The sequence below is a fragment of the Galleria mellonella genome, unplaced genomic scaffold (assembly GCF_026898425.1).
Source record: "Galleria mellonella isolate WM207_F2 unplaced genomic scaffold, CSIRO_AGI_GalMel_v1 utg36, whole genome shotgun sequence".
Classification (NCBI taxonomy): domain Eukaryota; kingdom Metazoa; phylum Arthropoda; class Insecta; order Lepidoptera; family Pyralidae; genus Galleria; species Galleria mellonella.
The window spans coordinates 3,257,417-3,284,799 of NW_026442086.1; the positions used below are offsets into that span (position 1 = coordinate 3,257,417).

The following is a 27,383-nucleotide window of genomic DNA, read 5'->3' on the forward strand; positions in this document are numbered from 1 at the left end:
ATAATCTAAGTACCTTATTTAATTTTGGTCATCAACGCGGCAGCAATACCCCTGGTATCGGCAGGCGTTCATAGGCTACGGTAATCATTACCGTCAGATGGGCCGTATGCTTGTTGCCACTAGAGTGGTATAAAATAAAATAAATAATACCTAATAGTTACAAGTATTAATATTGCAATTGGAAAATCTTATTTTGGGTCGACACAATTATGTTTTTGGAAGCTTTTTGATAATTTTTCTAATTGTGTATATTAGAAATATCATTTTATTTTTCTTGTTATTTTCATACATCGAATAGAATAGAAATTTTGAACTCTCTAGTAAAAATTATAAAAGTATTTTTTCAATGATTTCTAATCGACAGTAAAATTACTGAGTTTTTACAGTAATTACTACTAAAGTACTACTATTACTAATAAGTACTAGTTGTTACAGTAATTACTGAGATATAGCCCTGCGACGGACAGACGGAAAGTCACGTTATAAGGGTTTCTTTGTATAAAACGAAGGAACCGTTTGTACCATACAAAGATCTTTGAATGGAACCCTAAAAAGGCACTTACTACATAGAAATACGGAAAGTCAGATAAGGCTGTATAAATGTTGTTTCCTTTGCTTACCATTAATAAAATTATGAACTGGACTGACATATGTCACTGTCAGTCAATGTCATTTATCATCAATTTCAGGCGCGAATTCAATAATTCAACGATTCTTAGATTTGTAAAAATCTAACCTAATAGCTTAAAAAAAATAAACAAAAGAAAATTGTACTTATAAAAATAGTTCAGTTGGTCTAATTAGTACCTTTAATGTTTATGAAGTTTTCTAATAACATATATATGTTGTGAATATATATAAATTAATTAGTTCTTTTTATGTTAAAAAATAAAATTGCATCATGACTTTGGGCGAAATTCACAAAAATTTACCATGGTATGCAGTTTTTATAGCTATCCCATTACAAATTAATAATCTGTTTCTATTATTGTAAATATAATACCTATTTCTTCACAAATAGCGAGGCCTTCCAAGAAACTAACTTCCAACATTATTGGGGGGGAAAGGGATTGTTAGTAATGGAGTTTGACAGCCCCATTGCTAGCAATATGCCTTATTAGGTCGACCTCCACATGGTTCCCCCTGGAAACCATCGTGAACAATTCTTGTTGAATTCGTCAGGATGGGCTAACTGACCTACTTCATCTCCTCACCTATCATCCTTCACTGGTGCCCCGCCGGTGTATATCGATAGCGCGGGTGGTGTTACCATTCCATTATCATCCATTAAAAAAAAAACTTCCAACATTATTGCTGGCTCTTGTAATAACTGTGTATTATTGTTAAGTGTTTAATGCTCTGAAATCTAAAAAAAAACTTGATATTGTATTATCTATTAACAATGCTATATAACAAGGTATACAATTTTTCCTTTGGTTGAGATTTATGTAATTTATTTTTTTAGGGTTGAAAAATATCGTCCTTCCAAGTTGGAAGATTTGGTTTCACACGATGATATCATTAATACAAGTAAGTGTTTATACTAAGTAAATTCTATATTCTTCACAATTGGTGACTCCACATTTTGTAATGATTATGTGTTGTAAGATATTTATTCGCTTTGCTCATAATTTAATTGGATACAATTTAATTAAACTTTATTTCTTAATTAAATTGTATTTGTATTAATTAGAATGGTTTTAATAATACATACAATGTAAGGCTCATCGATTCTCTTTTTAGGATATCCATTAATTAGATACTCTTAAGTATAAATTAATATTCTTATGACATACCAAAATGTTTGATTAAGAAATTATTATATTGTTAGTAGTTTAAGAAATATGCAGATTTACTAAAGTAAAACTGTATACATAGTGTTTTATATCAATTTTTCTATATACATATATCTGAAGAGGGAGCCTTAAGGCATTTTTTGTAAAACATTTTTTAAGTTTGTTTCTTGGATTATTTGATTTGTCATTAATTTCAGTAATAAATTTTGTTGCAATTTATATTTATATGAATTAATATATTAATCATTAGAATAATTATACATTCTTATTATTAACAATTTAAATAATTAGAATTATAATACTAGAAAGTTTAATATTATGATACTATACTTATTATCACAGTTAATTTGAAAAATACTTATTGTTGTTACAATAGCATTTCGTTACTAATAGTTTTTTTTTTTAATTAATGTGTTTACATTTTGTAATTTTTTATACTTTTATGAATTCAGGTAGTTTATGATATATTTTTATTGACATTACAAGAAGGTTACCTGTGTGCTATGAAAGTCTATAATCAGGAAATTGTTTTTGAGTCATATGGAATAATTAGATTTGCAGTAGCTTCATACTATACAGCCGACTATGTTTGCCATCTTTGTTGCATAGTAAAACACTATTTGCCATTTATTTCTATTATATTTTTTATATAGTGTATTCTGTAATGTCTATATGATACTGTTTATGTCTGTAAATTATTTTCCATCAGTTGTCATTTTAAATATCATAAAGTTATAACTATATATTCTATTAAATTTGTTTATATTTTAGTTAATCAGTTTATGAAAACGAACCAACTACCACACTTGTTGTTTTATGGACCACCTGGTACAGGAAAGACTTCAACTATTCTTGCTTGTGCTAGACAAATGTATACTCCACAACAATTCAATTCAATGGTAAGTAAATCTATAATGTATCAAAATTTTAATTTTATACAAAAGTTGTCTGCTCTTTTAAAATATTATTTTAGTTATATGCACTCATCAACAATGGGGGTACTTTTAGTCTTTAGTAATAAAACATATTTATTTATTTATAATTTATAATGCAGTTTAACATTTAGGTATCAGTATGATATAAATCTGGCTGCATTTTGTGTATATTGGTTGTATATATTGAAGGTTAAACTCAATTACAGTAATATGGGAGCATGGACATTGCGACAATTGTTATTTTCCATCAGATTCATAATAATATTATAACATACTACACAATGAAACATTTCTGCATGTGTTACATTACTATATTTCTCTCAAGCATGAAAAATAGAATCGAAATTACAAAGCAAAGCGTATTAGTATTGAAAAAGAAAATAAATGGTAATTAATCTCATTTGTAGTCATGCAAAAATCAATACAATCATAAATATTTAAACTGGGTACTTTGGTCACGTCTGCAATACGACGCTAATATGATGTCAGTGAGATGGTAAAATTATAATGTCATGTACTATCCTGACTAAAGGGATGTGTGTCGAATCTAAGCGATGTTTTTTTGTGTAAATTTATATTTTATGATTTTATAGGTTTCGCTAATAACCTATAAAATTTACAGAAAAAAAACCTATAGAATTTAAAAAAATATTTATATAATAAATGTTACTGACTGATAATGTAGCTTTCTATAGGTGAAAGAATTTTTAAATCGGTTAAGTAGTTTTTGTGTTTATCCATTGCTATTATTTTGTTAACAATATAAAAGTTTAACATTATTAAATTATTATTTTAGGTTTTAGAACTGAATGCGTCGGATGATCGAGGCATAGGCATTGTGCGGGGACAAATTTTAAATTTTGCATCTACGCGTACAATTTTTAAAGCAGGCCCGAAATTGATAATATTGGATGAAGCAGATGCGATGACAAACGATGCACAGAATGCTCTTAGGCGAAGTAAGTAGTAATGTATAAATATTATAATGCATTAATAAATAATATTTTCCCTTCTCCTTACCTACCTTCCCCTATTATACCACGAAGATTGCCCAGGGTCTAGAGACCCTGAGCTACCCTGAGATTCATAGACGGTAAACTGCCCGTGCTCGTGTACAACTAAGTTTGCAAACTTTTACATGAATTGTACCGTAGCAAGTGGAATGGCCTTGTAACATGTTTCCATCGTCCTATAACCCTTGATTATTTAAATGTTTCGTTTGATTGTATTTATGTGGGTCATAAATGTTGTTCCCATGTTCACCCAGGATGGTGTGGTCACATGTCGTGCTATTATAATAATAAAAAGAATATGTATACATATTATGTACAATATATATATACATTTCATACCAAAATATTTGTGAAAAGAATATTTAATATATAATTATACTTATATATAAATTCTTTAGTTTCTTGTTTCTTCATTTCAATCCATATCTATTAACTATTAGTCTATTCCAGTCCATTACTGGACATTAGCCTCTTCCAAGGCATGTCACTGAGGACGATCTTTGACTTTACACAGCCAGTTTTTATCTACAACCCTACGTATGTCATTGTTTCATCTAGCCGCAGGTTGTCTCACTATGCTTGCCGATTCACGCTCTCTACTTTAGAACATGTGTACTCCAAAGGTCTTCTGGCAGCACGCGCAGTTTCTTCAGCCGCCCTTACATTATCACAATAGTACTGCCAGAAGAAGACGCCGTTTATTTCAGTCCTGTCGTGGCCATGACGTGGTGCAATCCACTTCGAAATTGCGGCGATAAAAACCATTTGTGTAGATACTATTTACTTGCAATCGCGTTGAGTTAAGTGCTGTGGTTTTAAATTTTTCTGAAAATTCGGAAAAGACTAACAAGAGCAAACAGCCAAAAGTCTGTTCGACAGACACTAAAACACGGTCTTAGTATAAACCCATATCATTAAACGATGTTGCACTAAACTATTCACTTATAACCAGATTAATAAGAGTTTATTAAATTTTTGGAGAAATGAAATTATTCCACGTGCATTTTTAATTAATCGGGCGCTTAGGTGTACCTTTCTGCCTACCTATAGCTGGTTAGCTATGGGTAGGTAGGTAATTGCAGTTTTAAATTTAATTAAATCGAAAATTGATGTTTCATAAATAAGCCATTTCTACGCAATTTCTTGTATCTGAATGCGATTTATTGATGAAAACATTGCCATTTAATGCATGTGAATCAATTACGCCTGGTTGCTATGGCTATAGTAATGAAAACATTAACAGATAGACACATACCTATGACTGTTCAGTTTGAAGTGTAAACTAAAATGTAAATATACGTTTTTATAAAAAAATATTGAGGCACCTGATTTGAAAGTAGAACACATTTTAACATAAATTAGTTGTGATAAAATAAAAGGAAATTATTTAAATGTGTTTAAAAACTGTGGAACTAAATATATTCACATGTCAGACACTGAAGAAGAAGAAGTTCAAAGTCGAACAGTTAAAATCACAGTTGTTGGTGAACCTTCTACTGGTAAAGTAAGTGTACCTCTGTTTAATATTATTTATTTATTAGTTTTGTAGAGTCAGCACGATCAGATGTTATCTTTTGTTATTTTTATCAGATCAGATACTTTGAATTTTTCATATGTGAAGAGGCCAGATTTCATTTAGTCTTGAATAATTTGTAATTCACTTAGAAACTACGCATGAAAGATGTAATGCCAAGAAACTTTTTAATGGTACCTATAGGAATATACATATTATGTTTTCGTTTATGATACTAGCTTTTACTCACGACTGCGTCTGTGTGTGTCTGGGATATGTTTACTGCCAGTAAATATTAAATCATTTACCAGTGTTTAATCTGAGTTATGTACAATAAAGATTTTACAATACAATACAATACAATACATATTGTAGACCGGATAAAAAGCCGGGATAAGTAGCCTATATTCTTCTTCATTCCATATAATAAAAGTATACTAAATTTCATACTGATTGGTTAAGCCCTTATGGTGCTATAAGGTATCTTTCACATATTATAAGCAAGGATATTATTCAAGAATGAATTAAATTACTATCTTTATATATACTAAATTATTCATGAGGGATAATTTAACAGCAATTATAGAAAATAATCATTATGAAAGGACAGGCAAGAATGATTTTCTATTGGTGAGAGATCTGCGGGGGGTAAATTTAAACGTAATTTTGGTTTTTGAAAATTGAGGACTGTATAGATTGTGAGTGTATTTTTCAAAAACTCTCATGTCATCTCTAATTAGCTGTAACTATTTCAGAATATTTTTTGTATTATGTGGAATGAAAATCTGTCATATCTTAGGTACCTACTCTTCAAATCAGAATACTACAACTAGAAACCTATTTGGAACTTATTATTATTTACTAGCTGTTTTCCGTGGTTATGCGTCCATAGATAAATATATAATATATCTTATGTTAGGATATAACGGATTTGAATGAAATTTGGTACATCGTAGTTCAGCAGTTTAAGTCATTGAGTAATAAATATAAATATCTGTATAAACTTTTATATTTATAATATTAGTAAGTATAAGATGTCAATAATGATAAGAACATTTTTATAATTATCAGACGAGCTTGTGTTCACGATATCTGGGCGGAAATGGGGCGGTGGCGAGTGGCAACACACAAGGAGCAGAGGTGATGGCAGGGCAGTGCTTGGGGCTGCGCCCTCCAGTGCCCGTTCACTTGTGTGACGTCGGTGGCAACGCACTCGGCACTACAATGCTTAGAAATTATTTGTACTCCTCCGACGTATGTTATAATTATATTTGATTAATAATTGTATTATATTTTTTTATTAATCTTTATATTTTTCTACACTAGAGGGAGACTTTGTACAAGAGTTGTTTGCTTGGGCATCTCTGTCCCATTCGAGTTTCTACCGTAAAGCAGTTATGTTCGCATGGTTGTGTTTCGGTTTGAAGGGTGGAATATGGCAGTAAATTTACAGGGTATAGACGAATAACACCTGATTCCTCACTTACTCTGTTATGTCCATGGTACTGCTCATGACGACATGACGATTACCACTTTTCATCAGGAGGGCCGTCAGCTTGTTTACCATTCTAAGTTGCATAAAAAAAAGACTCTACATACGATTTAGATATGACTGTGGAATTATGTCTGCATTTTAATCTGTTTAGGATCTTTGGGATTCGTAATCTTATATATATTCTTTGCTATTGCTATATCTTTTTCTAGTTATTTGAAATATTATTTTTAGTGTTTAAAACCGTTTTTAGGTCGTCCTGTTTGTGTATGATCTTACAAATCTTCAAAGTTTTGAGAAACTTGATTTGTGGCTATATAAAGCTAAAGAGATATTTGAATCTGAAGATAAAAAGCCGATAATGGCAATATTTGGTAACAAATCAGACTTGGAACATCAAAGGGCTGTGCGTTTATCGTGCGTACAGAAATTTGCATCGGAACATCTCCTGGAAAATTTCAAAGGATCTGCAAGGACAGGGGAAACGGTATTTTGATTGCTTTTCTTTATTGCCTTTTTGAGTAAGTTTTTGTTGAGTCCTAATTTGAAAATGAGGATATTCTCCAAGGTATATTCTCGTGCCTTTGTTACGTAATATATTCGAATGCTCATCTATAATGAGTTGGGTACATTTATTTTTTTTAAATCTACTACTGTGTCGATTTTATATTAATTTTGTTAAGATTCTGAAACGAAAATTATTTCGAATAAATTATGCAGTTTGTACTATTAATTGATAATATTACAATAATTGGTGAATATCATTAGTTTGATATATTTACATAAAGTTGTAAATTGCAGGTTATAAATGCTTTCACAAGTCTTGTAGCTCGAGTTATGGGCTTGAAAGTACGAAGATGTCTCATGGCAGTCAATGGATACTCTCCAGTAATAAAAAATCGAGAATTAAATGGAGTCGATCCGCTACCACTGCAAAGCGAACCTACGCACTCCTTAATAATGAATAGAAAAGCTTTAAGAAGGATTCACCTATCTTCTTCGTCTATTTGCTGTCTTCAATAAAACAATACAAGTTTTCATTAAGTTTTTTATTTGTCACATTATTTGTATTATGTACATATACGTACATATATACTTGTATACCTATATACATAATAATCTACCTACTTTATTAATGTATTTTTGACAGTCAAGAATAATGTGTCAAAAAAAAATTAACTTTGAACTTATTCTACTAATATAACTCATGCAGCTGCTTCAATTTTTTTTAACAATATAGCATGAACTTGGACAGTGCATTTTTAGTTAGAATGGTTAAAAAAGAAAAATATTAATAAAACTGTGCAGCTTTCCATAAATACTGTCACTGAATTTCCGCTAGGTAAGGGTATACTCGGCGACCACTAACTATATATAAGCCGACTAAAAATTTACAGCATACGAGCCGTCGAATTTTTCCTATTTCAAGAGTTATAAAAACCATATTGATATTGTTTAAGAACTAAAATAACACTAATTTATGTGACAAGATTCATCTAACAAAGTGTAATTTGAATTTTAAGTGTATTATTTTGATGTTTATATTTTTTATGTATTTCTTATTAAATTTAATATGTATTTTAATATGATTGCAGTAATAGAAAAGTATACGGACAATGTACGATTTTGTATAATATGCAACTATTTGGGCAAAATAATTCCGGCACTGCAGTCGAGATGCACGAGGTTTCGTTTTGCTCCGCTTAATAAAAATCAAATCGTACCAAGACTTAAGGAAATTGCTGCTGCTGAAGGGTATGTCATTATATTGAGTGCATATCTAATAAGCAGTTTGATAATAATATTATCTTGAGAGCTTGATACCGTATGTCTCGTTTATCTAGCACGTATTAATACTTGAAAGTGGTCTATTAGCAAAAAATATGTCTTCATGTTCTGGAACAATGTATATTTTCCAGATAACGTAATTGTGTATATTATACGTGACTATGTTATCTGGCAAATTTTAAATCTGTGGTAGGTATATCTACTTTGTGTATGAGTACTAACGACCTTGACAAAGTAGATAAGTATTATGCCAAAATGTTTTATTATATAGAGTAATTTTATGTTTCTCGTACTCTAAGCTTGTTTTTTCTTAAATAAACCTTTAACTTCCTATTGATTCATCTCGCGTCTCTACCTATAAGATTAGCTTTTTATTAACATCAACTGGTTAGAGGTTAGGCTTGATACTGATTTTTTTATGGGTGAAGATGAAATGGTAACCTCGCCTAGGCTATTATCGGGATACGTTGACGGGGCATCAGTGAGAGATAATAGATGATGATGTAAGCAGGTCAGTTGAATTGTGAAGAATTTATCTAATCAGCCATGATGATTTCCAGGGGAATGGAGTGGAGGTGGAAGTCAAATTGTGAGAGCTATTTTTGTGAGGGCATTGCTAGCAATGGAGCTGTTACTAACAATCCCTTTCCCGCTGGTACTGATATTTCGAGTTTACTTTCCCTTACATTATGTGATTCTTTGATTATATAGATGTCGTATTGAGTGTCAAAAAACGGGTCAACTTTTAGTCAACTAAATTGACATTTGGCGGACAAAATTAAGATACGTATTTTTTTTTAATTTATAACAAAATGCGCCTTTTTTATCGGTTATTAAATAATTGGGTTTTGAAATTAATTTTCAATTTTTTTAAATAAAAATATAAACACATATATGTACGTATTGTTTACGAATTATATATATATATATATATATATATATATATATATATATATATATATGTCCGGATATTGTTAGTGATTTCAAAACAAAACATATTACGTCTATACTTAGATATAAATCAAAGTAATCAATAAAGATAAACAAAATTACAGATCATTATGCTCTATTTATCTTGTTCTTTTAAATATATGCGCAAGAATTTTGTATCGTTTTTATTTTTCAATTTAACCTTACAGTATATTTTATCCCACATATGTGTAATAAATGCATAATATGGCAACTCTATTTACATAAATATGAGACTTGTTTTTGGTCAAGCATTTATAAGAGGGAACTATCTTTAACATAATCTAAGGGTGTATTATACTTTAATATATAGCCTTGCTATATGTAATATGTACAACCCATTAATCTGGGGGGAAGGGAAGGGGTTAGTAATGGAGACTGAGAATCCCATTGCTAGCAATATACCCAACCAGGTCGACCTCCTCGCGGTTCCCCCTGGAAACTATCTTCATCATGATGGGCTAACTGGCCTGTTTCCATTCTCATCTATCACCCTTTATTGGTGCTCCGCCAGCGTATCTCGTTAGCGCAAGCGGGGTTACCATACCATTTTCACCCATCAAAAAAAAAAAACCATTAATCTCTATTGAATTATTCTTTGTCAGTGTGAAAATGTCGGAAGATGGTATGACTGCGCTTCTAACCCTATCGGGTGGTGATATGCGGAAAGTGTTGAACACACTACAGAGCACTTGGTTGGCGTATCGTGACGTCACCGAAGACAACGTGTACACGTGCGTGGGCCATCCGTTGCGCTCTGATATTAATAACATTCTCAGCTGGTTGCTCAACGAAAATGATTTTGCTATGTGTTTTAAAAGTATCCTTTATATTTTATTTAAGGCCTTATTAAAGGATAGGGCCTTTTTAGGCCTATTTTATTTCTATAGGCCTATTTATTTCGAAGATTCGTCTTAGCACGACTACCCCAGTCGTGTTAAGACGAATTTAAGGAACCAATTTATAAAAATAAATCAGCTGTTTAGGTACACATTACTAGAATGTTCCAGACATACACTTATATAACACTTCGCTTAGTTCTTTAGTCGTTTACATATAAAACAGGATTTTTAACAAAAAAGTTTATGCGTAAAGATTTGTTTTTTTTTTTCTGATATAGGAGTTAAAAGTCTTTAGAACCAATGTGTATGCGTGAGACGAGTTATAAAAGTCCAAATCAAGAATTTTTATGCAACTTAGAATGGCAAACAAGCTGACAGCCCACCGGAAGAAAAATGGTAACCGTCACCTATAGACACGAACAGTACCATGAACATAACAGAGTATACTGTTTCGCCCATGATACTCCCCATGCGTTGCCATTCCTGAGGACTCGGGTGTTGTTTCTCTGTATCTAATTAATTAATTGTAATTTATTTAGGGATAGAGGTCTTTGGCACTATGTTCTCTCTGCCTACCCCAAAAGAGTTGGTGTTATGGTATGCCATTCTAAGTTGTATAAAAAAAAAAGATGTTTACTGACTGGGATACGTAGTAGCGTGTATTCTTTTCCATTCTATATAGTATGTGTATACTTTTTATAGTTATTGGTTAATGCGCTATAAAGCAACAAACAAATAAACTCACTTTCACATTTAAAATATAGTAAGGATTAAGTATTATTACTCCATTAATTTAGTGTATATATATATATATATATATATATATATATATATATATATATCTCCTCTTGAATCACTATCTATTAAAAAAACGCGCTTCAAAATCCGTTGCCTAATTTTAAAGATTTAAGCATATATAGGGACGGACAGACAGCAACAGCGACTTTGTTTTATACTATATAGTCATATAACTTATATAATTTTCTTAGTATCATAATATACAGATATCCAGGAGGTCAAGATTGCAAAAGGTCTGGCTTTGGGAGATATACTTACTGAGATACATACTATAATACAAAGAAGTAAGTAGAATAATTAATATATCTAATTGCAGTTGTTTGGGTAATGTCATTGAATTTGAATATGCTTGGTGGAATCATTTAACAAACATTAGAATTTCGTATGTAGACGTACTGAAAATTATCTGACTTTGTAGTCATTCTGAACCATCGTTTTCTATTTGTAATATTAAACTTTCTATTTGATATTATAGCAAAATGGTTACTACATTTTTAGGGAAAATTGTGTCAGAACTGCTTTACATTTATATCGTCTATATTGTATCATAATAGTTTTGCTAAACTATGAAATAGTTTTAACTTTTGGTTTTATCTTTCAACTATGTATTTGGAAGAATGGCAACCGTTCTTCTACTCTACGATTATATACTATTGTTGTATTTAAGATGGATTGTTGTTTTTAACTTCCAGACCGAGTAGTGTTAGCTGTGCATTAATCTGTCATTCTTTTATATTATAATTATATTTATATGTAGATAACATATGAACATATAATCATAACGTATTACACACTTTAAAAAAATGTTGTTGATTTTAGTGAAACTTCCACCGGATGTGTTGGTATCGTTGTTAATCAAGATGGCCGATGCGGAGGCGCGGCTCGCGAGCGGTTGTAGCGAGAAGATTGAACTCGCCGCATTGATTGCTGCGTTTCAAATCGCGAGGGATATGGTCAAAGTAGACACTACAGCGTCATAGTATCATATTTTATATTTTTTTTCTTACATTAAACAATACAGAGTTTGTAATCAGTGTTCATTTCAGATAAAAGAAAATTTTATATAGAGTTATGAATCGAAAAAATTGAGTTTGGATAATTTTCATAAATAATTTTCACACAATATTTTTGGTGTTTTATTTTAAACATTTAGAGATATTTAATATATTCTCCATTAGAGCTTCCTTGGGGAATGTTGTGCGAAACTTAACCGTAAATGTCTTCAGTCTGTACTACATATACTGTAACCATCTGTTTCTTGCAGATTTGTTCCGTGAATCTGTCTATAAAACATCTTATATTATACCTATTCGTGAAATTTTCCAACTTTACTCGATATACTTCTGTATGTCGAAGGTCAATTTATGCTTGTAGCATTGGAAAATAACGCGTTTTGTTAAACGGGTTAAATATGAGTTGAACTCACGCATCGAGATTCCGTACAAAAAATAGTCCATAAATAAATTTTTATGTCCAGATAAAATTTTCATATATATTGTTTCATATATTAAATTTACAATAATTATTATTATTGTCATTGCTATTAAAAGTTTCTTCATTAAAAAATTTGCCACTTATGTTGATTGGTAGAGTTGGAATGATATTGTACCTATATACTCGTATGCTATGACGTACAGCTGAAGAAAATTAAGGTCCTTCAAATCTTTACTTTTTTTACGACAAAGAAAACCCCATCTTTTATTGAATAAATAATATGTAGGTACCTGTTTAACTTCGTTTTATAAAATTTTATTTTTTTTACATTATTTAGATTAGCTATTCAAAGAAATTTCAACTGCCTTTCGTTTTTGGCTTATTCCATTTATCCCTATATACCAACCAATTATACTAACTTTTCTTGTTGATGTGTAAGTGTGGATTTCTTTCCATTTATCTCTGTTATTAGCTGAATAAAATTCCATTACGGATAAATGGAATAAATATGTCACTAAGAAATAAAGGGACACCTTTTTTTTTGTTAATATCGTGACGTGTATAATATTGTGTGATATAAGATCAACTTATTTAGACAAATCTTTAAGATAATATTCAATTTCTAAGTACCTAAAATTGATATGATATCAAATGATAGATGCTGTAGTGATGATATTATATATGTTTAGAAATTAACATTTCTCCAGTAGTTATTCAGTTCTCATCGGTGTTGCTCATATTCTGCTATACCTAGTTAGACATTAATTTAATTTTTAAAAATGATTTTCTGTTTGCTTATTTGTTTTTCTGTAATGGTAGGCCCAATTATTTGTCTACCAAGATCTGCTGTGGTACATCTCATTTCTGAAGAAGTCACAGGCAGCATAACCTTCACGGAGGTTGATGATGGTGTGCATGTAAAAGGCACTATACGTGGCCTCGAAGCTGGTAATTATGGGTTCCACATTCATGAGCTTGGAGATACAATAACTTGTGACGCGGCCGGTGCTCATTTAAATCCAGATGCAACCAACCATGGCGGAAGGGATCACACAATCAGACACGTGGGGGACCTTGGCAATATTCAGTTCGTGGGGACAGGGATCGGCGTGGCGGAAGTGGACTTTGTGGATAAAGTAATTGCTCTTCGCGGCCGGAACAATATCTTGGGGCGCACTTTAGTTCTACATGGACAGGAAGATGATTTGGGCTTGGGTGGACACGAAACATCTCTCACAACCGGAAATGCAGGGTCACGAGTTGTATGCGCTGTCATTGGTGTGAATTCTCCGGTCGAAGCATGGGTAGATGAATAAATAATAAGAAATGTAATTAAATTAATAAATATATTTCAAAATATATTAAAATATGTTTTAGCTATTAATTAAAATCTACATTTCTTATTTACAATTGTCATAAAAATAATAGCAAGTATTATAATTAAAAAAAAAGCGGCACATGCATTCAAATTATATATTAAATTTTAAATAGTGACAAATGTTCTCACAAATTTTGTAATAATATTCATTAAGTTAAATATTTTCGAATTTTTATATGTTTTCGGTAAGTCTTTTTATAAATTATTTCTTAATATTTTCTATAAATAATATTCTATTCTACTCATTTTTTATCCTAGGTACGATAACTATCTATTATATCTACTTAGTATTTTTGTTTTAATTGGTTTCGCAATTTAGTATGCTGGTTGTTGGTATGCTGTCAATAACCTATCTAATGTGATTATATACAGTACATTTTGGAAATATTTTTTATATTTTTAGTCATTAAACACTGCCTATCTTTAATAATAGAATATTCTATGCATAGCTATAAAAATATTCTTTACGGGATCCATTTTAGGATATATCTTGATTTTGGAATAACTTCACTCGGCAAGAAAACGAGTATTTAATTTTTGGTCCCTACAAGTTAACAAGCTGCTTGTACGGTGTAATGAAATTACTGAGTAGGTACTTAATGGTTATATGAGTATAATTTATTATTTAATACTAAGTCTAACAATAACAATACCACTATACTCGGAACTAATATTTCAGCAATTTCAAATTGTAGTGTAGAAAATTAGATAACTATATGAGAAAATCCTTATTGAATATTTACAATCAAAATAGTACGTACAAATTTTTTTCAATAACAATAGATATTTGAGATCTTAAAATAACATTTGATAAATAAATATTTTTCTGTAGCTTACTATCGTAGCCACTATCTGTATTTATTGACAACTATTTAGGTATTATTGGTGGCACAGATATTTAATAAAACTGAAACATTGCATCACGACTTTCTGAATTAGGTAGGCTCTTTAATTTGCTTGTTTGTTAGTGTACCCTCCATTGTGTAATCGGTAAAGCATTTTTCTACCTTCCATTATGATCCATTATGATCCCGTGTGGTCCCGGCATAGAATAGGCCACCCCTTCCTTTTCCGTGAGAGGCTTATGTTTAGCAGGAGACAGTTAAAGGCTGATATGATGATGATAATGATTATTGTCTGGTTTTATTTACCTGTGCCACTTATTACATCGCAAAATTATATTCTTTCACATATTCATCCATTGCTGCTTGACCGGCATAAAAAGTCGGGCTACTTTTATCCGATATAGTACGTGTATATCAAATTCCATAACGAATTAAACCGTTAAGGTGCCAAAACGTAACAAACAAATTTTCTTTCACATTTTTAATATTATGAAGTATGGATTATATCTAAGGACTTATATGATAATTTATAATCTTAATACCAAACATAATTTGAAAATTAATTTCTTATAGTACGGTCACAGATGAAATATGTATTATGTATGTATGTATGTATGTATGTATATATAAATATTTTATTGTTAATAGATATATTATTTTTATTTCTTTGGGGATCATGGATATCGCTGTTTCCGTTCCATTCAGTTACAAGTTATATCTGTTCTAATCAGTAGATTTCAAGATCCAACTTTGTGGATCTTTGTGGGTTTCATTATTAATCAATAGCTACCAATAATTTGCTATTTGGTAATATGTTAATTTATCCAAAAATATTTGACACGAGACTATTGAATGAGTTGGTGATAGAAGCGATGATCCCCGGAGCTGGCGCGGGCGCTGCCGGCGGCCGCGGCGGCACCACCGGCCGGTAGTAGGGGCCGCCGTCTATACGCTGTAATCATATTATAATATGTAGATACGTATTTACCAATAACAAAAATTTAAAAACATTTTTTCTTCCTAAATAATGATTGCAAATTGTTTAAAATAAAAACGAATCTTAACCACATTCATGGAGTGAACTTATTCGATTAAAAAGAACGTTTCATCAAAATCTGTTCAGCATTAGTGTTTATCACGTAGCTTCTACACATAAAAGATACTATCTGTGTAAGAACCTTCTTTATGAAATAGATTCAAAATTCAAATAGGTAAGTATGTTTCTACGATTTAAAATCTTGGTTAATTGTGCTACATGTTATTATTACGTGAAATTAGGATCACATAATTTGTCGCTTTTACTTACAGTGTGAAATCGAAATCTTTAGTGTATCCTTTGAAGGGAATGTTCTACCAGTGAAACTGAACGTTTTCGGCAAAGAAACATAGGTCAGAAAACGACAAAAAATTTTTAGCCTTCCATACTAATATGGACGTTCAGCTGGCTTAGTACGGGAGACTTAAAATTTTTTGTAACAGTATTTATTATAGTATTTATTACTTTTATGTAACGCTACCGATTTCAATTTCACCTTGTATATAAGGATATTTACAAACGAATCTAAATAGGTAGGCATAAACGGGATAAGTTAAAATAACCATTGTCTTGAAACACTTTAAAGCAACTTGCCCTGACACTAATTATAATCTCTAAATTTAAAAAATCTGTTTACAACCGTAATCTCAGATAGGATAGTTAAATATTTTGGCCGACTGATTTTGTGTTTGCCGTAAATGTAGCACTCGTCAATTCAACATTTTGCTGAAACATTTGAATTCCACCTGGTAAGCGTCGAACGTTATTCCGAGTATGGTGTTTTCCATTAACGGGCACAGATACTAGGATTATCGGGATATCTTTAAGAGATCTGCAACAATCTAAGCCGCCTTCTGATCTTCAGCTAAAGTCAAAGTTGGCTGGACTAACCTCTCAAGTATGTATGACTCAATTAGAAGGAATTGTGGAAAAGCCAGAAGGAAGTTATTTTGTCCATAATCCGAGCGGTCTCTAATTGAAAAAGTGTCACCTAGATTCGAATTCACGACCTTTGAGGTCTATAAGTCGATGTGTCCATACTAAGGCTACGACCTTCGACCACGACGCTCTTTATATCGCTGTATAGTGAAATGTATTTATCTTGAGATTATCGTAATTTATATGACAGTTACTTGTGTGCCGTGATAAGAATTAGGTACTTAAAATGACGAGATATAGTAATAATACCTTTTGTCAGGAAATGTTATGTTTATGTGCAATCTTGCAGTTCTAAGAAAATATAAATAAAGAAGGCATACTACCGTGGTCGGCATTAATCTATCCTAACAAAATATCTATAACTACCCCCTGGACAAAACTTTGACGCCAAATTCTAACGATGAAAAAAAAGGTAATTAAACGGAACCGGGAATTCGAGGGGGGGAAGGGATTGTTAGCAATGGCTTTTGATAGTCCTATTGCTAGCAATATGCTCTATTAGGTCGACCTCCACGTGGTTCTCTCTGGAAACTATCGTGAACAATTCTTGTCGAATTCATCACGATGGGCTAACTGACCTGCTTCATCCTCATCTATCATCCTTCACTGGTGCTTCGCCGGTGTATACCGATAGCGCGGGTGGGGATACCATTCCATTATCACCCATTAAAAAAAAAACTGGGAATTCGAGTGATCTGATAGGGACATTTTCTCTTTCCGGAATAGTTCACTGAAAGGTACCAAAATTGAATATAAATATATAAATGAATCAGAGGTAGCATCAACTACCTTTTATTGATGTATGGCTCTTGTGGGGCTTCTCTTGGTTGTTGGTACACCGTCCAACTCCGCGTCCCTCTATGGTTGGTATTATCTACTTCCCATGTGGGTATAAAAATTGGCACTACTATTTTTTATTGACAAACGGAAAATTATGACCTTTAAGCAAATAATTATTATGTTATAATTAATGTGTTCTTGAACGAAGAATGCTATATACCTATTAGTTATCCTGACTCTATCAATTGAGAATAAATACTTATCACGGCCTATTAAGATGTCAAAATAAAAGAATCAATCGCATTTTTCATATTGGTTAAATTGGATAGGTAGGTAGGTAGTTACATAGGATATCATTAAAACATGTATATATAAGTACTTAAATTCAAACCAAATTCAATTCTTTTATGACTTTCGGATTCAACAATTAGATAAGTACGAATTGCGTTACTGGAATTTTGCTATTTTGGTATGTAAATTATTTATGTTATATTACTTGTGGCATAAATAAATAAACTTACCTAATAAAATACTTCAGGTGCTTACCTTTGTATCCGACAAGGTCTAAATCTGACAAATAATGAATTAAAAAATAACATGAGATCTAAATATTTAATTACCAGCTAATATCTTAAAATTGTAATAAATAGGTAAATTTTTGTTTGTAAGAAAACATTTGGATTAGTATTTATAGTATTGGATTAGTCGTAGTCAGATACTTGGAATTCGAATACTTATATATACGACTATAGCTAAAGAAAATGCTATTTATTAGGTATGTTTACACAAAAGAAAATAACTATACAAGAAACTCGAGCAACATCTACTAGTCTCCTAATTAATAATAGATATTTAATTAATTTTCTTAACATTTATACAATACCGCAAGTAATAGTTTCAATTTGTATGTACAGAATATTCGGTACATAAAATGAACTTTATGTACTAAAAATTTAGAAGGGGTACATATAAGCAAACAAGGGTATGCCTATAAAATACAACTGTTTACATGTTAATTATAGTTAGGTAGGTATATGTTAGTCTTCAGGGAACACAAAAGCATTTTCTCTGTATGTAGTAGCATCTGTGGTTGTAGTGGATTTTCCTCGGCCATGCTTCCTTGAAGACGATCGAATCGGCGGCACATAGCCCTAAAGAGTAGGAATAAAAGAAAGATAACACAAGTCACCAAACCATTAATAGATATAACCAGTATAATGATTAATACTAACCTAGTAGAAGAAACAAACAGAGACTAATTATTTTATACAGTCTCTTATTAGAAAATATATCGTTTATTATTTTATTAATCAATAGGTTAGTTATTAAGTAGGCTACGTAGTTATTATCGATGACCAAATTATTAATAAGTACAAAAGATAAACTTTTATCCCTACGTTAAAATCGACAAAATAAATCTGAAAGTCCGTGCACATTTTTATCATTACATAATTCCAGATATCATACAACTATAAGTATTTTGGTACTTATTAAAAGTTTTGTCAATATAGGGGAGAGTCGGGTAGCCCCGGCCGGCGGGTACCCTCGGTCAGTGCTAGTTACAGGAAAGTTCGCACACATACATGCACAAGTGTCACATCCACACGACCGCAGCACCATTTAGCCGTATATTCATATCAAACGCGCTGCGACTGATGTGCGAACAACACGTGACATTCGTTTGTTTAACAGTACCTATACTTTTGTGTGCGCCGTTTACTTTTTGAGTGCGGTTATTGGTTATACAATGTAAGTACTTCACCATAGTATATTACTAATTCTGTAAGTTAGTCATTATAGTTAACAAATTAGGTAAATACTTGACGTTGTTTTTATTGATATTTCCTATATGAATAAAAACATAGGATCGAGGCGGTCGGGTACAATCGGACACTTTTTTGTCGGGTACCCCCGGACATTTCTTTTATGACGAAATGTTTAGTTTCTTGGATTGCATAGTGAAATTAAGAAACGTGGTAGTTTCACCATGTCTGTTTGTCTATGCATCTCTATGTTACAGTCTTTTTTTATTACAATGTTGAGACAAGTGTATAAAATCTTGTGTCTTTTGCAGATAATGCCAAAATTCAAAGGAAGGATTACGCCTAGAGGAAATTGGGACGAAAATAAAATGAAACAGGCTATAAGATGTGTACTGGAAAAAAAGATATCGGTGAGAGAAGCAGCTGAGAGATATGATGTGCCAAGAAGCACCCTTCAGGATCGGATAAAAGCTGTCGGTAGTGGACAAGAAGCACAGTTCAAGCGAACACTAGGGAGATATGAACATACCTTCTCAGAAAATCAATCACTGCAATTATATAACCATGTCAAAGACCTCGATAATCGCCTGATGCCGCTGACCAAAGTAGAGTTTTTGAAATTGGCATTTCAATTTGCAGAACGTTTAAAAATACCTCATAGGTTCAATAAAGAAAAGAAAATGGCCGGCAAAGATTTTTATTATAGCTTCATAAAGAAATACCCAGATATTGCTCTCAGAAGTCCAGAGTCAACCAGCATTGCAAGAGCCGTTGGGTTTAATAAACCACAAGTCTATCGGTTTTATGATCAGCTCCACCAACTACAAGATAAATACAAATTCCCTGCCTCCAGAATATACAATGCTGATGAAACGGGGGTCTCCACTGTACACAAGAATGAGAAAGTTATTTCTACTAAGGGAAAAAAGCAAGTTGGCAAGTTGACTTCTGGTGAAAGAGGACGAAACATTACATTGATGTTTGCTATGAGCGTGTGCGGCCATTTTATACCTCCACTTTTTATTTTCCCGAGGAAAAGGATGGATAAAAATGGTCGTTTGATGATTGGAGCTCCACCAGATAGCATTGCTATTCCACACGAAAGTGGTTGGATGAATGGTGAGATATTTTTAATGTGGCTCCAGCATTTCAAACAGCACGTACAGCCTTCGAAGGAGAACCCTGTCCTTCTGATTCTCGATGGACATGGAAGCCATAAAGAGTTGGCAGTGATAGAATTTGCTCGAGCTAATCACATCCATATGATTAGCACTCCACCACACACAACACACAAGGTGCAACCTCTGGACAGGGTATTTTTCAAGCCGATTAAGTCTGCATTTGGTTCAGCAAGCGCAATGTGGATGAGACAAAATCCAGGGGCTAGGATCACTGATTATGACATCGCTGCTTTAGTCAATTCAGCTTTCGTTAAGGCAGCGAGACTAGAAATAGCACAGAATGGGTTCAAATGCACAGGGATTTATCCATTCAATAGGGAAATTTTCAGTGATTTGGATTTTTTGCCATCATTGATGACCAATATTGAACAGGAACCAGCTTTTTCTGAAGAGACAGTCACAGTTATCAACTAGTTGCAATCAGCAGAAATCCAGATGCTGCAATCAACAGTCATCCTCTAGTGGTACCCAGCAGCCATCCACAAGCTGCACCCAGCAGCCATCCACTAGTTGCACCCAGCAGCCATCCACTAGTTGCACCCAGCAGCCATCCACTAGTAGTAACCAGCAACCATCTACCAGTCTTATATCACACCCATCAGCCAGTGGCAATACGCAGCCATCATTTATGCCCGCATCAACGTCAGAAATTACAGAATCAACTGCACCTGCTACTGTAAATGAATTGCTTAAGCAGTTGTCCCCTCTTCCCGATGCATCCAAGAGGCGTCTTGCAGCGCGTTCACGAAAAACACAAAAAAGTGAGATTCTGACATCTTCGCCCTTCAAAAATGCGTTGGTAGAGAAAAAGGCTGCGACCAACACAACCAAGGCTGCAACCAATAAAACTACAACGAATAAAAGAAAGGCGGCAACTAATAAAATGAAAACAAAGAAGAATATTCAAAGTTTGACTCAGCTAGAAAGAGACCACGATACAGAATGCATCATTTGTGGAGAAACGTTCGAGGAAGATTGGATCCAGTGTCATAGATGCAAAGACTGGGCGCACGAAGCGTGTGTGGATATTGATCCATCGCTGGCTTACTACTATTGTGACGTATGCAAGGCTAAAGAACGATTTGGTCATCAGTAATTCTATGTCCGGGGCTACCCTCCAAAAATTATTTTAACAAATATTGAAGACTGCTTTTGAGACTTGATTTAAGCTAATATAATAAAACTATCAGTTTCTAACTTAATTAATATTATAAGATATATGTTTAGTTTAAGTTAAAGTTTAAAAATAAATGTTTATTTCGGTTGATTTTCAAGATATCATGAGTTTTATTTATGTGGCCGAGGCTACCCGACTCTCCCCTATAGGATCTGTTTAATAACTATCTAGAGATTTTTAGAAATGAGCCTGTAAAATATTTAACATGGTAGTTATATTATTTGGAATTTTAATGATTTCGAGTGATAATCGCAAAAACTCGCAAAAAGAATCCTTTAGGTTGAATTGTTTTAAAGAACAACTTAGTAAATTAATTCTTTCAAAAGATAGATTCTCTTTTCACCAAATTGAAAATAGTATATTCACACCTTAGATTATATAGATAGAATGTACCCATACAATTTGTGTGAAAAGCGGGTCAACTTTTTAATTTTGCGTGATAAATAGATATGAACATTTTTTTTATAATTCCTATATTTATTTTATTTCATAATTTTTGCATCTTTTTAATGCTTAAAAACTCATTTTATTTATTAAATAATTAATTATGGATACGTCAAGATATATTATGTACGTAACTATGATAAAAAAAAAAACGAGTCAGCTAATTTCACTTTATATAATTTAAGATTTTATATATATCGTATATATTGGTAGGTGAAGTATAATAAATATCTTGATGTATATTTGGAGTTATTTGGATTCAAACACTTAGAAGTATCAACTTAAATACAGCTATTTATGTTTTTGTTCAAAATATTGATATCAATCTATATCATAAGACTTAGCTACTTTTTACTGTGAAATTTTCAAATTCAATGAAGGTAGTTGCATAAATTTATGTATCTAAACGATTTTATTTTTTCTTTAAAGTAACGCGATTCTAATAAATTGATAGAAAGAAAAAAAAATTTAACCATACATCTATTTAGTAATAAAACTTATACTATTAATTTTAATAATATTTACAATAAGAAATAGGTACTATTTACATATATACAAGACCGAAAACAAAACAAAAAAAAAAAATATTAGATACTTTATACTTACTTTGGCTGAGTGTAAAGTGACATTTAGTAATGTGGGGTGGCTATCAATAACGATGAATTCAACTTCTTGTGGTAAATAGCCTTCAGCGGTAACCTGAAAGTGATGTAACAGGTGTGCCATAGACAAATAGAAAATAAATGTTAACATTTATACAATACCTAATTTTATTATTATTATTTATACATTTTATAAGATACCTCGTTATTTATATTTATTATTTCATTTAAAATAAAAAAAAAATATATTTTCACGGCTAGATACCTTTTGATAGGGTAATTAAATGCATTAGCCAATCGACAGCCACATTGTGGTGATTGTGATGACCGTCACATTCGACACGCCGACCGTTCACAGATTTCAATCGAATGTCTTATGAAATATTTTATGAGACAGCATGATTGAAATGTTATTTCCCAGATAGCATTGGATCACAGATTACGGTCTGCGGTTCTAAAAAAAGTCGAGTCTTCTTAATAGACTACAAAGATGCAAACAACACCGTTACCACGCTACCTTGCTTCTTACTAGAACAATTTTTAACAAAAATTTCTTTGGACTTGCAGCAAATAGGTATATAGATACGTGTCGTGAGTTTCTGACATGAGAACACTCGCGCTCTTCAATGAGTGCAAATATTTTCACATGAAAGCGTCAACATTAATAACTCACCAGTGTTAACATACTTACATCTAGTTTATAGGTCCCAGGCAACAGGATACGCCAGAACTCGCCATATTTAGTGGTGTGGTAAGTGACGTCGCGGCCTTTCACTCGGATCGATGCGCGCTCCACGGGGTTCCCGTTCTCATCCATCACGAACCCGTGTGCTCCACGGTGAGCTTCCGCGAGATACTTTATTAATGACTGTTGACATAAAATGTAGTTTTTAAAATATCGTTTTAGCGGCTTATTAAGCTCGCTAAAATATGGATAAAAGCAATTACGAGTAGCTTATCCCTCAGATTAAAAAAAGGCGTTGTCTGTAGGGTTCTAGTCTGTTTTTTTTTTCTAATTGCCTTATTTATAAAAACGTCAAATATTCCATAAACCTATTATAGCTATTGAAGTGTTCTATTCTATTCTTTTGCACTAAATCAACTTGAAAGACGATAACAAAACACTAAAAACGGTTTGTAGGAGGTTTCAGTTTTTATGAATAAGTAGGTAAGAATTGATCACAGGTCATTACTGTGTAGGCAAATAATAAAGTAATAATATATAGAGACTTATAAATAAACACAATATTTTGATGATTATGATGATTATATTTATTCTATGCATCCCAAATTTATTAAAAAATAATTTTGCGAAATTAATTTTTTTGCGAGATCTTGACATTATAGACGCTTCATACACTGGTCGCGCACCGCTGCGATAGCCGCGATCAATGTGTGGAGTGCCTTTTAGTGATAAAATTGCAAAAAGTGACAATTTAATATTTTTATTATTGTATACAGTAGATGATATCTGTATAATGAATTTTCACCGCGCGGATTATAATACTACGTATTTAATTTGCTAGATACTGTAGATTGCCTACTTATCAATTAAATAATTCAAGAATTTATTTGAAACAAGGAAAAAACAATGGCAACAATTCGGTTTGTAAATAACTGCATTAGTAAAAACTGTGTTGCAGTCATTTGCACCTTCTTTCAGAACGATATTGTACACATTATACAAAAATAAAATATACGTATGTATTCGTAGAAAAAATAAATTATTATCAACAAAAAAGTACATGTATAAATAGTAATAGGTCTCTTGCTAACAATAAAGCATCAAGTTAAAACAACCAAATTATGTAAGTATTTCATTATATGAAGTATATTGGTTGTCTATTATTTATTATAGATGGTATACATAATAAAATGTTCCTTATAAGTTGTCTAGATGAATGATTAAAATTGCAGCATAAGGATAAGGAATCCTTTGTATCATTCTAATATGAAGTGCTAAATCTTACTAGTACATATAATAAAATTGTAATTAGACAACATTTGTACATGGAAGATGTTAATATATATATATATATATATATTTTTTTTTTTCAGAACAAACATTTTCAGAAATTCTGTCTGCCTATCTGTGTGTTTGTATATTTATTTTCGCATCATAGTGTATGTTTTATTATGATAATCCATCTAAATAGAGAGTAAAAAGCTAGCGTAATACAAGTATAAATAGTAATTAATAATATTTAATTAATTAAATAATATTCTATTAATATACGTGTTAAAATGAGAAAGTTTGAACGATTGGTGGATGGATGTTTGTTACCCTTTCTCGCAAAACCTACTGAACAGATTTGAATGAAATTTAATATACAGGTAGGTTATATCCTAACTTAACATATAGAATATTTTATATACTGATTCATAGGGACACAGCCGCGGGATACAGCTAGAAAAGTATAGTAACAGTTCAAAATTATTAATTTATTCTTTCTTAAATAGGGTTTCGCGAATGTAATATCTAATCTCTTATTCTCACTATCTTATAATTATAGCACTTATCTATCCTTGGGTACATGAGAAATATCATAATGCATAACTAATTGTCATTCATTTGTTTCTTATCACTTGATGTCAGAGAGATATAAGAAAATTAGCTCGCATGGTATTATATTCGCACCAGGGAATTTGAACGCACATATCCACTGAGTTAATTAAAATGATTTTAAATCTGATATTGTTATTACTCGTTAGTATTACGAGTGGTGTACATGGTGATGCAAGAAGTGCCATAGCTAATGTTAGATCAGTAAATATAACCGGCGATATAATATTCACGGAAGTTGATGGGGGACTCCAAGTCTCCGGTATAATAACACATCTCGAGCCAGGCAAATATGGATTCCATGTGCACGAGTTGGGTAACATAGCTACTTGTATAGACACTGGAGCACACTACAACCCAGACGACACAAATCACGGCGGAAGAAATCATACAGTGAGACACGTAGGTGATCTAGGGAACATTGTTGTTAATGATACAGGCATTGCGGTCTTGGACTTTGTAGATTCAGTAATAGCGCTACGAGGTCGAAACAACATCTTGGGACGAGCTGTAGTGATTCACGAAGAAGAGGACGATCTGGGTTTGGGCGGCGATGAGGGATCACTCAGTACTGGTAACGCGGGAGGACGTGCTGCTTGTGCCACCATCGGTATACTGTCACCAGCGGGCCCATGGAATGCAGCTACAACAGTTATTCCGTCATTAACGGTACTATTTTTACTTGTTTTATTATGTATCACACAAATATTCCAAACTATTTATTAAGTAAATACATTCGTTTGGAATTAATCAGTCTAATTATTTACGTTAACCTTTTTTTAACTAATTTAGAATTAGGCATAAACAAACAGTTAATACACCTAATGGAATGTATTAATTGCCACCAATACAATTTTATTTCTGTTTCTCGCTTTTTTTCGCGTTTCTATTACGAAATTCCCATAGAATTGGAAGCGTAGCCGCTTCCAATTCTACGGGAATTTCGTAAAACCTTTCAATAATTTTATTTGTGTACGGCTTCGTATTAATATACGAAAATAATAATCCTAAAAATATCCAAGAATAGGAACCTTAAAATATTGTATGTTTCTCGGTTGAATCAATTTAAGAAACGATATCTTCTAAGTTGACTGTAATCTAAGTATCTTCTAACAGATTGCGCTCTAAAGTGATTTGTTTGATTTCTAATATAACACGGTATTGTAACTTACAAATTAGGTGATTAGTTTGATTCATTATCATCATCATCTCAGCTATCATATTTCTACATAAGGAACAGTCCAGAGTCTACATCCTGTATCCACTGACTACCTGCAATGCATTTGAGGTCGTCACTTCATCTAATGAAGAGTCGTCCTACACTGCGTTTGCCCGTACGGAGTCGCCATACAAAGAACATTTATTTCTTATCGGTTGTCGGTTCTTCGAGCTATGTGACCAGCCCATTGCCACTTTACCTTACTTATCCTTCGGGCTATATCGGTTACTTTGTTCTTTTTTGAGGATATCCTCGTTTCGGATTCTATCATGTAAAAAAAATCCCAACATAGCCCACTCCATAGCCCGCTGAGTAATTTGAAGCTTTTACATACGTGCAATCGTGTAGGACCGTTTTTCGGTTCCATAAGTTATTACTGGTAACAGGCACTTGTTAAACTTTAAGGTATTTTGGATGAAAAGATGTGGCGTAGTTTTCCGAACGTTGCTCAGCTAAGTTGGATTCGTCGGTTAACCGGTCGAAGTTAGACTTACCTAATCAAACAAGTTGTCCCAGGTATACATTCGTGTCGACAACTTCGAGTGTAGTGTTCTCAATCGTAACCGGTATAGGTGTGACATTGGACGTTAGACATAATTTTAGACTTATATCATGGGCAAATCGAAGTTGAGTGATGTACTCGCCATTGATGTTTATACCATATTTTTTCCAATCCAAGAATTTGACAAGTTTCTGAATTTGAAGGGTTTGAATCTTCCAATGCATTTGTGAAGGGTTTCGGAGATATGATGTCACCCTATCTTACACCTTTCTGCACTAGGATGGATTTCGTACTCTGGTTCTGTACTCGGATAGACATCGTAGCCTTACTTTACACACACTTCAACATTTCGATATACCTATAGTCAATTTGGT

General features: G+C 32.4%; 6 protein-coding genes across 9 annotated transcripts in view; 5 read left to right on the forward strand and 1 right to left on the reverse strand.

Annotated features, from left to right (window-relative positions):
• The first annotated feature begins 708 nt into the window (after nt 1-708).
• Nucleotides 709-12,271, forward strand: LOC113520789 (replication factor C subunit 5). Its single transcript, XM_026906197.3, has 8 exons — nt 709-936; nt 1,466-1,530; nt 2,568-2,695; nt 3,528-3,690; nt 8,345-8,504; nt 10,112-10,326; nt 11,353-11,430; nt 11,966-12,271. Exons 1-8 carry the CDS (start codon nt 902-904, stop codon nt 12,124-12,126), a joined length of 1,005 nt encoding a protein of 334 aa, XP_026761998.2. The 5' UTR covers nt 709-901; the 3' UTR covers nt 12,127-12,271.
• On the forward strand, nt 3,697-7,789 carry LOC113520614 (ras-related protein Rab-28-like). The gene is made up of 4 exons (XM_026905999.3): nt 3,697-5,248; nt 6,329-6,511; nt 7,003-7,236; nt 7,551-7,789. The coding sequence occupies exons 1-4, from the start codon at nt 5,171-5,173 to the stop codon at nt 7,770-7,772; spliced, it is 717 nt and encodes a 238-aa protein (XP_026761800.1). The 5' UTR covers nt 3,697-5,170; the 3' UTR covers nt 7,773-7,789.
• A 1,011-nt stretch (nt 12,272-13,282) lies between the features above and the next one.
• Nucleotides 13,283-13,947, forward strand: LOC113520609 (superoxide dismutase [Cu-Zn]-like). The gene has a single exon (XM_026905993.3). It carries the CDS (start codon nt 13,360-13,362, stop codon nt 13,894-13,896), a length of 537 nt encoding a protein of 178 aa, XP_026761794.2. The 5' UTR covers nt 13,283-13,359; the 3' UTR covers nt 13,897-13,947.
• A 4,209-nt stretch (nt 13,948-18,156) lies between these two features.
• The window catches only part of LOC113520544 (carboxypeptidase M), a 28,168-nt gene continuing 18,941 nt past the window's right edge, over nt 18,157-27,383 (reverse strand). For all 4 annotated transcript variants that reach the window (XM_052897419.1, XM_052897421.1, XM_031910083.2 and 1 more), the window contains 3 exons: nt 23,417-23,593; nt 22,730-22,822; nt 18,157-18,709 (listed from right to left, as the gene is read on the reverse strand). In XM_052897419.1, the coding sequence (XP_052753379.1) occupies nt 18,596-18,709; nt 22,730-22,822; nt 23,417-23,593 (384 nt within the window). In that variant the 3' untranslated portion in view covers nt 18,157-18,595. The remainder of the gene's footprint in view (nt 18,710-22,729; nt 22,823-23,416; nt 23,594-27,383) is intronic.
• LOC128201197 (uncharacterized) lies at nt 19,072-21,778 on the forward strand. The gene is made up of 2 exons (XM_052897422.1): nt 19,072-19,307; nt 19,633-21,778. The coding sequence occupies exon 2, from the start codon at nt 19,636-19,638 to the stop codon at nt 20,914-20,916; it is 1,281 nt and encodes a 426-aa protein (XP_052753382.1). The 5' UTR covers nt 19,072-19,307; nt 19,633-19,635; the 3' UTR covers nt 20,917-21,778.
• Nucleotides 25,326-26,038, forward strand: LOC113520545 (superoxide dismutase [Cu-Zn]-like). The gene has a single exon (XM_026905908.3). It carries the CDS (start codon nt 25,403-25,405, stop codon nt 26,012-26,014), a length of 612 nt encoding a protein of 203 aa, XP_026761709.1. The 5' UTR covers nt 25,326-25,402; the 3' UTR covers nt 26,015-26,038.

Excerpts from the sequence above, each read along its gene's own strand:
- LOC113520789 (XM_026906197.3), top strand. The coding sequence starts at position 902 with ATGACTTTGGGCGAAATTCACAAAAATTTACCATG. Across the intron at positions 3,691-8,344 it reads ACAGAATGCTCTTAGGCGAA|TAATAGAAAAGTATACGGAC; the intron begins GTAAGTAGTAAT and ends ATATGATTGCAG. Across the intron at positions 8,505-10,111 it reads GAAATTGCTGCTGCTGAAGG|TGTGAAAATGTCGGAAGATG; the intron begins GTATGTCATTAT and ends ATTCTTTGTCAG.
- LOC113520614 (XM_026905999.3), top strand. The coding sequence starts at position 5,171 with ATGTCAGACACTGAAGAAGAAGAAGTTCAAAGTCGAACAGTTAAAATC. Across the intron at positions 5,249-6,328 it reads GTGAACCTTCTACTGGTAAA|ACGAGCTTGTGTTCACGATA; the intron begins GTAAGTGTACCT and ends TATAATTATCAG. Across the intron at positions 7,237-7,550 it reads CTGCAAGGACAGGGGAAACG|GTTATAAATGCTTTCACAAG; the intron begins GTATTTTGATTG and ends TGTAAATTGCAG.
- LOC113520609 (XM_026905993.3), top strand. The coding sequence starts at position 13,360 with ATGATTTTCTGTTTGCTTATTTGTTTTTCTGTAATGGTAGGCCCAATT.
- LOC128201197 (XM_052897422.1), top strand. The coding sequence starts at position 19,636 with ATGCCAAAATTCAAAGGAAGGATTACGCCTAGAGGAAATTGGGACGAA.
- LOC113520545 (XM_026905908.3), top strand. The coding sequence starts at position 25,403 with ATGATTTTAAATCTGATATTGTTATTACTCGTTAGTATTACGAGTGGT.